General features: G+C 45.8%; 1 protein-coding gene across 1 annotated transcript in view; it reads right to left on the reverse strand.

Moving 5' to 3' along the window:
* SARC_01794 (hypothetical protein) overlaps positions 1–11,352 on the reverse strand; it is a 15,613-nt gene that overhangs the window by 3,268 nt on the left and 993 nt on the right. The window contains exons 2-17 of the mRNA XM_014304462.1: positions 10,764–10,858; positions 9,981–10,210; positions 9,162–9,294; positions 8,506–8,642; positions 7,839–8,020; positions 7,075–7,222; positions 6,731–6,827; positions 5,907–6,110; positions 5,198–5,295; positions 4,731–4,849; positions 4,275–4,461; positions 2,897–3,119; positions 1,864–1,979; positions 1,392–1,484; positions 712–839; positions 157–325 (exon numbers count right to left, since the gene is read on the reverse strand). Coding sequence (XP_014159937.1) covers positions 157–325; positions 712–839; positions 1,392–1,484; positions 1,864–1,979; positions 2,897–3,119; positions 4,275–4,461; positions 4,731–4,849; positions 5,198–5,295; positions 5,907–6,110; positions 6,731–6,827; positions 7,075–7,222; positions 7,839–8,020; positions 8,506–8,642; positions 9,162–9,294; positions 9,981–10,210; positions 10,764–10,858 — 2,359 coding nt within the window. The remainder of the gene's footprint in view (positions 1–156; positions 326–711; positions 840–1,391; positions 1,485–1,863; positions 1,980–2,896; positions 3,120–4,274; positions 4,462–4,730; positions 4,850–5,197; positions 5,296–5,906; positions 6,111–6,730; positions 6,828–7,074; positions 7,223–7,838; positions 8,021–8,505; positions 8,643–9,161; positions 9,295–9,980; positions 10,211–10,763; positions 10,859–11,352) is intronic.

An 11,352-nucleotide genomic window follows, 5' to 3' on the forward strand; every position in this document is an offset into this window, starting at 1 on the left:
ATATATATTTCACCGCAAAACGCAATATGCCACACAGGCTGCCAAGGAGAGCAGTCGCAAGAGTGGGTGCATATATTGGATGGCAAAAGTTGGGGTTGTGTACTGGAGTCGTAAGAAACACACAGTACACACAAACAACTATGGCAAGACTCGCACCTGACTTGTGATGGGGCCATCGAGACCACTCACAACTATTTGATCGCCTTCCCTGAGCTTTCCCTGTGACAAGATGACATCGATGGTAGTGCCCAGTCCCAGTAACACCTTGACCTCCAGAACGGTACACTGCAGGATGTCTACAAAGGCCAACCGCTCAGCCATCATCCTAGAAGAGAGTGGGATGGTAGGGATTAGCATGGAAACCCTCCATAACTCTTAAAGGGAGAACAGCGGTGGAAACAAGCGTAATAAGGCTATCATTCTACGAGACAATAATAGTACAACCAAACGTGTAACCAGACTATCATTCACGAGAAAATAAAAAGTAGAGATTAGTATAACCGAGATGGCTCCCATGGCCTCGCCGCACAGGAAGCCAACAGGGCGTACCAGCTTAGTCAGTGGGCCTTTTCTTTCGGATGTCAATGCGATACGCCTTCACAGCCATGCATCAAGATTGTATGCACGTGCATAGATACAACCAATGTATCCCACTTGTAGGACAAGGTGTAGCTCAATTGGTGTAGTCTGAGCAAAGGATCACGGACATACCTTTGTGTCAGTTGTACGACCAACATCATCAGATCTGGGATACCCTCACCGGTGTGGGCGCTTGTGGGAACAACGGACACCGTTTTTCTAATGTCTTTGTTTTCATGGTATAGACATGCATTCAAACCCTGGAGAGTGAAAATTGGAGCGTAGAGAGTTGTGGTTTGAGGATGAAAGTAAACGTGGCGTTTTGAGTCGACTTTTAACGTCACACTACATTGTATGATCGAGCTTCGACGCAAAGGATAGACGATTGCAGAGAGCAGGCAAGTGTAAGGCACAATCATACAGTGACACACAAGCGAAGAAAGAAAAGAAAAGATCAATGTGCGTATTAAATCGCTACTTTGATTATCAGTGCTGGAAAAACAAAAACAAAACAAAACAAAAAAACGGATAGCAGCTTGGCCTACGAAATATATTTGACAGCAAGTCCATGGGATGTGCAACACCTTAGTTTAATAAACACACAAACACACACACACACACACACACACACTTAAGTACTGTCCAGACAAGTATGACGAACCTGGTTTGAAGCATTGCTAAAGTTATAAAATCGTGTCTTGGAGCATAGTTGATAAATAAACACACACACACACACTAAAGTACTGCCCAAAAAAAGTATGACGAACTTGGCTTAAAACATTGTAAGTTACACACCCATTGTTGGAACATACCTGCTCAGCCAGTTGCCCGAGGATCTGATTACATCGGTCTTTGAACTCGATCTTCACATTCTCAGTCTGCTTTTTCATTGTCGCCGTGAAGTTCTGCAGCGAATGGCGTATGAATGATATAGTTAAGTCAGAAATATACACAAGTTAGAACAGCAGGAGATAATCCCCTATTCGACCATCTTATCTCAAAAGTACCATACAACTAGCACTTTCACGCGTGCATACCATCCCGGTGTGCAAAGCGGGACCACATCGGATACCTTGATCCACTACAGTTGTATTCAGCAGTCGCTCAGTCGCTCATATACTGTATGCTGTGCAGGCCCTCACTCAGACACCACATTATGCGTGTCACACATACATGCCTAAGAGATCGCGACATTTTTGTCGCTGCATCTGTTACCACAATACACACAAACACCATAAAAAATAAATAAATAAATAAAACTCTGATATACTACATTCTGCCTACCAGGTTGTCATGGGCGACCCAGCCGTAGAGACGATCGATTTTGTTCAACGCCACCACGAACGGGGTCTTACCCTTCTTCAGCAGTTTAATCGACTCGATGGTCTGTGGCTCCAAACCTAAACGTAATATGAACGTAAAACGAGCAGACCATGAGGCCAGACGTGACTATTGAACGTACAAGAAGGGCTGCAGATGCACACAGCTACAGGTGTAAGGATCGTAACGAGGCCAGGCTTGACTATTGAACGTACGAGAAGGCCTGCAGATGCACACGGCTACAGGTGTAAAGATCGTAATGAGGCCATGCACACAGCTACAGGTGTAAGGATCACAATGAGGCCAGGCGTGACTATTGAACGTACGAGAAGGGCTGCAGATGCACACAGATACAGGTGTAAGTATCATAATGAGGCCAGGCGTGACTATTGAACGTACAAGAAGGGCTGCAGATGCACACAGCTACAGGTGTAAGTATCATAATGAGGCCAGGCTTGACTATTGAACGTACATGAAGGGCTGCAGAAGCACACAGCTACAGGTGTAAGTATCATAATGAGGCCAGGCGTGACTATTGAACGTACAAGAAGGGCTGCAGATGCACACAGCTACAGGTGTAAGTATCGTTGGGCACTAGGCAGAGATGACCGATCACTATTCACCGACTGCTAAGGCAGTGAAGTATCAACCACGCAATACATAGGCACAATGGCTCCGGATTTGGCTTGGACGTTACGACACCGTAGCCGTGCGGTGGTCCTGACCCAACACGGGACTGAAATGACACGATTTTGGTATGCGAAGTAGAGTACACGGGTGAAATCGAATTTTGTCACTGGTGATCTCTGGTGAACCGATGCAACAATACGGAAACACCATTCGCACACAAAGGGCATTCCACCACCAGGATACATATCGCCCGGATACATAAACCGGACATGCACCCAAGAGAGACTAATACATACCACCCGGATACATATGTCGTGGCTTTACCCAAGACAGCTCAATATATGTCTCACTAGATGCACTAACTTACCGTGCATGAGATCGATCACCAGAATTGACAGATCGCACAGGGACGATCCGCGCGATCGCAGGTTGGAGAAGGACTCGTGACCCGGTGTGTCGATGATGAGCAGTCCAGGCACATTGAGCTCTAGCTTGCCCTTCTGGTTGAGGCATTCGGTTCGGTCTTTCACAGTCTGGATAGGCACGAACGTAGCCCCGATTTGCTGCGTGATACCGCCGGCCTCTCCAGTCTGTTGCGGGTGAGAGCGGTTGATGAGTATATAGTACCAGGGGGGTGATGGATGGGACGGTGTATAGAGCTTTGGCCACTAATAAAGGGTTTATCTATGCTGGCCCTTCCTTTTGACCTCTTCATCAGCGGCTACTCATGCTGGTCGGTGCGATGATCCATACATAGTACGAGCAGTGGTGGTCAGAGCTCAGCACTGCGACTAAGGGATACCCCTGTGCTACTACAGAGCCCTCTATCAGAGCTGAGCTGGATTGGACTGGACACGAGTCCAATAGCTTGTACAGCGACGTATAGTGTGCAAGCTCACGCTCATTGCATACAAACGCACGGATGCCGCTAACGCCTATGACGAGTCAAGCATCGCACACCATACACTGCGTGTGGGCAGTGCCGCAAAGAGAGATGCACTGCGTGCGTGTGGATGTATTTGTGGGACGAACACTGAAGACACTGACGTAGACAGCCATGACACTGAACAATACGTAGACAACCATGACACTGAACAATCCGTAGACAGCCATGACACTGAACAATACGTAGACAGCCATGACACTGAACAATACGTAGACAGCCATGACACTGAACAATAAGTAGACAGCCATGACACTGAACAATATGTAGACAGCCATGACACTGAACAATAAGTAGACAAGCCATGACACTGAACAATACGTAGACAGCCATGACACTGAACAATAAGTAGACAGCCATGACACTGAATTATACGTAGACAGCCATGACACTGAACAATACGTAGACAGCCATGACACTGAACAATATGTAGACAGCCATGACACTGAACAATACGTAGACAGCCATGACACTGAACAATACGTAGACAGCCATGACACTGAACAATATGTAGACAGCCATGACACTGAACAATACGTAGACAGCCATGACACTGAACAATAAGTAGACAGCCATGACACTGAACAATACGTAGACAGCAATGACACTGAACAATACGTAGGCAGCCATGACACTGAACAATAAGTAGACAGCCTTAGCCAACGTAGACATCGAAACATGTGATTGGCGGGTGGCATCCAATAGTCTATCACAGCAATAGTGTACCACAGACTAGCGGTACCCCAGCATGCTCGATGCTCGGCTGTGCTCTCATGTTTTGCACCACAGACGCCATACACACCTGAACGTTTGATTTACGGATGTGATCTAGAATCTTGGTCTTTCCGGTGTCGACATGACCGAGTACACAAATGATTGGTGAACGTAGCTCATTTGCCAACGCGTTCTTGCGGGCCTCCTCATTCCTGAGATCTATTCTCTTCTCGATCATCTTCATGTCTACTTTATCTTTACCCTTGCCGGCATCACTGGTATGAGGTTTACAATACAAGGTTTGTGTTATAAAAGAAAACCCCCACAAACGTGCGGGAGTAGAAGTTCTGCAATAGATCAACAGCCACGAGAAAGTAGATAAAAGTGATGTAGTGTCTTGTCGAATTTGACAAGTACATCCACCCCATGGGGTGAGCAGGTGTATGTGTATTTGAGTGTGAGCAGAAACATGCCACACAAGTCCTTGCGCCCAAGTGGACAGGCCCTTGGGAGCTAACACAATCAGCACGACGTACACGTATACCTGTCGCTGTCGCTGTCGCTATAGTCACTGCTGTCATCGTCACTGTCGTCGTCACTATCGTCACTGTCATTGTCGTCGCTTTCGGATATTTCTTTGACCTTCTTGGCAGGGGCCTTGACCTGCAATATAGGGTATACCGTTTGATACCATTGTTTCGTTAGTTATGGGAGATTAGGCTGTAGTTTTACTGGAGTGCGCTGTTGGGTAGTATGCACGGGTATCACCCAATGGCACGTTTACATCAAGAGAGGCTCGTCCTATGGGACTACTCCATTTCAAGTACAGCCCTTACTTTGATGGCGAGTGCATCGGTTAACACCACCACCTCGACGCTCCCTAATACACCAAGGAGATACAAAGACATCGCAACAATATATAAAGGTCAATTCAAAACGGGTTAAGTATTGAATATACAAACGGAGATAGGGGGTTTGGCGCATATACGTGGATACACAATAGTCACATACTGTGGCCGGTGCAGGTTTAGCCTTAGTGCTCTGTGGTTCGTCCTCCTCTTCACTGCTACTTGCCTCCCAATCTTCCTTGGCATCTTCATCGTCGGACTCTGCGTATGCCAACAAAAGAAAGTATGCATAAGTATCCGTGAAGTCAATATCAACGCTGTCTGGATATCAAAAGACTACTATTCTAAACGTGGCCAATCCAAGCAAACATCCGCCCAGGTCGTGTGTCACGAAGTACACTACAGTACACAGACACTACAAGTACACACGCCAAACGCACTCATAGACAACTACAGCAGTACAGTGCTTGCGCCATTATATTCGCCTAAAACTCTGAATCTCATGCCTCATTATTGTTCATAAATACCACTCCAACGGGCTTGAGCTATTGCGTCTCGGCACTATGAACGTCAGAAAGGGTCTCATTGGTTGGCTAAGCCAGACTCATTCGAGGGATGTACGCAACATATATTAAAAGCCAGCTCATACCAATCATTTACTTGCTTGCCCACTCTACCACATCGCACACTCTTCCCTCTGACAAGCAAACATATATCTCACAAACGCACACACGAAATACATCACATCTGCCCACACACCCTTCCGAGACACTCACCATCGCCGTTTGTCTCTCCACCATGCTTGATCATAACCCTTCACATGCACACACATCCATTCCCCACAGTCACCAACAAGCCCCACGCGTGCACACCTTCCTGCGAGTCCTCATCACTGCTAGCGTCCCAGGTATCCTTGACACTATCCTTGCGCTCCCGAGCCTTTTCCTCTGCCTCGGCCTCTTCGGCCGCTTTCGCCTCAGCTTCGGCCTTCGCCTCGGCTTCTGCTTTGGCGGCGGCTACCTGTTGCGGGTTCTTCTTCTTCTTCTGGTACACCACCTTCTTCTTTTGCTCAGGCTCTGCGTGGTGAATTCACATATGTAGTTATAAATAAAGTAAGCGTAAATGAGTCTTTTGCTCAGGCTCTGCGTGGTTAATTCACATATGTAATTATAAATAAAGCATGCGTAAATGAGAGTCTTTTGCTCAGGCTCTGCGTGGTGAATTCACGTATGTAGTTATAAATAAAGCACGCGTAAATGAGTCATTTGCTCAGGCTTTGCAAGGTGAATTCACATGTGTAATGATAAATAAAGCACGCGTAAACGAGTCTTTTGCTCAGGCTCTGCATGGTCAATTCACATATGTAATTATAAATAAAGCACGCGTAAATGAGCGCTCGGTTACTTCGACTGGTACACTATTGGTGTCGGTCCCGTACCTACATAGGGGTTGATTCTATGCCATGAACACGGAGGTGCGAGGGTTTTTTGAGTTTTTTTTAAAAGTTCAAGGGTTTTTTTAGGGTTTAGGGTTCAGGGTTTAGCTGAATTCAACGGTGTACTGTACATTCCGATATGTGATCGAGGCACAAACATAACCTAAACCCCCTACGAATCTGTCTATGACTCAGCCGACATGGGCGTGCACGATGCCCACACTTCAACAGGCCACATACTGCTTTGTAGAGAGTACTCACCTTCTCCTGCATCCACCGGCAGCATTCCCTCTGCTTTGAGTGTTGCCAGGTACGCCGCATTCTTTGCCTGGGCTTCCTTCTGAGCTTTACTCAGCAACTAATGGTATCGAGACAGGTCACGAGCACGTGTGAGGCAACCATGAGTCAGATAAAAAACATCTCAAGTGCGAACGTATTCAACCGGGTGCGGCAAGTGTTTAGAAAGAAATAGATCAGCGAATTGAAATGAGAGAGATAGACCACATTCGTTTCAACCAAGACGCTCAGCGGTTCCAACGTACAAGGATATGAGCTATAGACACTTGCAAGACGATCCAAGGCATATACTTGGCAGGCACACTCACCTTGCCCTCTTTCCTGAGCCGTTCCTTTCGCTCGTTCTCCTTTATTTTCTTGGCCTCTTTCTTCGCCATAGCCACCGCCTCGGCCTCTTCGATCTTTCGGATGCGCTCGTTTTCCGCTTCCTCCAGTCTCTTCATTTCATTCGCAATCCTATGGGTTACGTAGTGTGCATGGTTATACCTATGCGCCACCTACTTCATCGCATTCGTAGTTGCATGGTACAACGGGAATACGTACGTGGCAGTACAATGTGTCTGGGTCGGGTACAGATCATATCTCCTTAAGGAACGCGGCGATGGCCTGTGAGTCTGCCTGTCACATCTCCAATTCAAAAAGTACAAAGATAGTCGCTGGACTACTGGTTTATGGATGATTCGGATGTGATTCTCCATTACAGACGACGCATCACATTATGAGAAATACGCCGAGATACACTTGCACACTTGCACATACACACATATATACATATATACAAACAAAAGGCGGCACTTGTACAGTACAATTCACCCACAATGGATTCAACACCACCACGCGCAACAAACAACCTTGAATTACATAACTTTGCAAATACACACATTCTACAGCAGCCACAATCACCCACCTTCCCTTCTCCTCCTTGAGTGAATCCCGTAGTTTCGCGCATGGTTCTGACAGCAGCACATGGCCCCTTCGTGCCTTTGCCACTCCAACAACTACCCACCCACCCACACAGTACACGTCACCATGCCATGATACACTGATAACTCACAACGCCATCATTACCCACCTTTCCTCCTCTGCCTTGAGTGCGGCTTGTTGTTCCTGCATAGCCCTGACGGCGGCAGATGGCCCCTTCTTGCCCTTCTTGCCTTTACCTGCAGCGGCTGTGGGCTCGGGTGCAGTAGGGGCCTCCTCTTCGGGTGCGTCTGGCGTGTCCTCTGGCTCAGCACCGCCTTGTGCGGCGAGTTCCTGAAAGTACATGGATAGTAATCTATGTGAACGTATAGTACAGGAGGCTTCTACAAGTGTTTGTATAGGATATATGCAAGAGTACATGGTACATCACGGTTACCACAAGTCTTTGTGCATAGTGTACATGTGTGGATGTATGATACAGCAGGATCCTAAAAGCATGTGTATACAGGTCCATGTAAGAGTATAAGCTCCGTGGCGCACACTAAGATAAGAACAGCTTGTGAGGAGTGTGCAGAAGACAGAGCCTATCTCTACATTCTAACAATACGAAAATAACAAAAGCGGTCGATACAATACAGGCTCGTGTGTTTGCGAGAAGCGCCGATGACAAATCAACGAGATTTAAATCCACCAGTTGCATTGCCGATATCATGTGTATCAAGCCGTTGGACGCACTGTGTATATACTATTCTCGCGTACCCTACAAAAACCAAAAAACGCCCCATTGACTTTTTGAGTATGCCGGCATAGTAACACACCTTCTTCCTCTGAGCATCAGCCTTCTGCCTCGCCTTTTTCTCGGCTTTCTTATGTGCCTTAGTCTTCACCCCACTACCCCCTTCCTCTTGGTCGTCACCCCCATCGTTCCCTGTCCCAGGCTTCACTGCCGCAGGTTCTGAATATAATTGAACATCCAAAGATGGCATAATAATTAATGTCAACTACAAAGCACATAAACTGATTTTGATAATGAAAGAGAATCTGCTCGGCTATTGCGAAGCACGCGGTCTGACTCGATACCAAGGCCAGATACCTATACTATCATTTAGGATAAAAGGGTTGAACATTAGTTCCAACCAGCATCAAAGAGAGGGATGGCATACGCAGTCACGATACGAGCAGTGGTGCAGGCCTGACAATACTTGATAAGCATCGTATACAGTTACGCGCAGTAAAAAAAACACCCACAGGAAGAAACACAGTATCTCTCATGGGAGTCAAGGTGCAGAAGCAGGTGGCGCTCATCACCGCGGAATGAGATATACATTCGATCCCACATTCACACATCTGATAGGACTCGACGTGAACAATAGATCTATAGGAAGGTTTCTTTAAAAAGAAAACAAACATACGCGCTGGAATGGAAAAAGTAAACTGTGTAGATTGATTTATAGGTGACTGGCGCAACACATACCTGCGGCAGGGGCAGCTTCCCCATCACTGGCGCCTTCGCCTGTGAGTGCGGCCAGAAGCTTCTCGAGATCTTCGTCTTCCTGTTTGTTCTGCTTCTTCTTTTTCTTCTTGTCCTTCTTGGACTTTGGCGCAGCCTATTGAGAGTTCAAACCAAAGTGCACAGTTCACGTTTGAACAATATATTAGGGTGTGACAGATGAAAGCATAGTGGTGGTGCAATAATACCGTCGTACGAGAAGAGCTGTGCCAAATGGTAAACATTCAAGCACGATTACAAGGGTGATGTAGAGATATATAGTACTATAGAGATAGACGCTGAATCTACGAAACATATGTGTATCTTAAGACTATCTTGGCGTGATCACATGTAATATACCGTCAAATGGCGAGGAGTCTAGGGGTGCATCATCTATGTTTCGCACTCTATCCATGAAGACACTACGCACAGCTATGACTAACTCGCACTCGATTTCATCAATTTTTTTGTCCAAATCATTAGGAAATTGGGGCAATGCTTCTCACTTGGCATGCTCAATAGTCATTGTAACCCACGCCAGGCCGAAGAACATGCAGACACACCACCATATATCAACCATAAGTCACGAACATATAAATCTGATCCAGAACTATACCTACATACCATAAAATATGAAGTATCCTCGCTATCGAACGAAGCAACGGGTGTCTCAAGAGGCATCAACAACTCTTGCGCAAGTGCTTACAGACATACATTCCCATACCCACACAAATCTCACCAGCAAAGCTACCCAGCCAGGGGTACATCACAGATAAAACAACCCTGACACATATACCTACGTACCTTGACATATTCATCGTCCTCGCTATCGAACGAAGCCACGGGTGCTTCCTTAGGCATCACCGGCTCTGGCGCAGCAGGTGCCTCGCCTTCACTGGGAGGGTCTTGCGCCTTGGCGGATTCGTTGCCCGAGTCTACATCTTCATCCATGCCAGCGTTGAGCATGGAAAATGCATTGACAGGCTCGTTTTTGGCTTTCTTGCCTTTCTTCTTGTTCTTCTTCGATGGTGCCGCTACATTAAAGGCGATGATTCAAGAATTTTAGGGTTAGATGTTTGGGCATTAGTGGTTTTCTAGTTAAACACGTCTTGGCTGTGATGCAGTAGCAGGATTTCTGAATTTAAGTTATGGGGCTAAAGCTTGTACCAAATAAACCAGTCGGTAAATGCAGAATACATAACACCCCGGCACCTACAGTTATCAATTATGTTGTGTCTTAACATTTTAGGCCATTTGGGTATTGACCTGCTTTGCAACAATATGTTGTGTTTTCTCGATATACAAAAAGTCGTTATAAACTGTAAACGCACGTTGCTACCGGCATAGCGGGTTGAACTTTTGAAGGAACATGCAGCAGCGAAGATACGCAAGAAAGAAGTGATCAATTAACGTATGCGCCAGGCATAAGTAATAGACAGGCGATGGATATATCTCAGTAATCGATAGGCTATGGTTATATCTCTGACCAGAGTTTACTCTCTGGTATTCATGGAACGATTTGCTAAATAGAAGTGTACTCGTGGATGAGAGGGTACAGTCTACCGTGCTAGGTGCAGACAAACATACCAGCTACGGGTGCAGGGGCGGCATCGTCATTGTCACTAACCTCTACAATTGGCAGACCATCGGGACCTATTTTCGCACCAAGGACTTCGCTCTCCCTGTACACAGTAGTAGAGGAGTGAGTGGGTTTCAGAAATATTTCACTAAGCGGTTAGATTCGTATATACTATCTGCAAGTGTGGGGGTTCAAAAGGAAATGCCTGAAGGCAAAATTGCACACGAGAGTTTGTTTAGAAACCTTATAATGAAGAAAACAACACGAGAATCAGATCGACCGAGAAAAACACACGTACGACTCTATTTGGGAACGATACTGCGAAGGAGATGACATCAGGAGGAGGAAGTTGCACACCCAGTATGTACGTGTCTTGCCACATGCTGATTTATCATAGATATGAATATGAATATGATAATAAGTATATATATATATATATATATATACATATATATATATTATATATTATGTCTCTATATAGANATATAGTAAACTATTATATATATATATATATATACTTACTATAGTATATATATATAATAATAATAATAACTTACTACTTAGTATAGTATATTATACATTATATATACCATAATA

This window comes from Sphaeroforma arctica (assembly GCF_001186125.1).
Source record: "Sphaeroforma arctica JP610 unplaced genomic scaffold supercont1.75, whole genome shotgun sequence".
Classification (NCBI taxonomy): domain Eukaryota; class Ichthyosporea; order Ichthyophonida; genus Sphaeroforma; species Sphaeroforma arctica.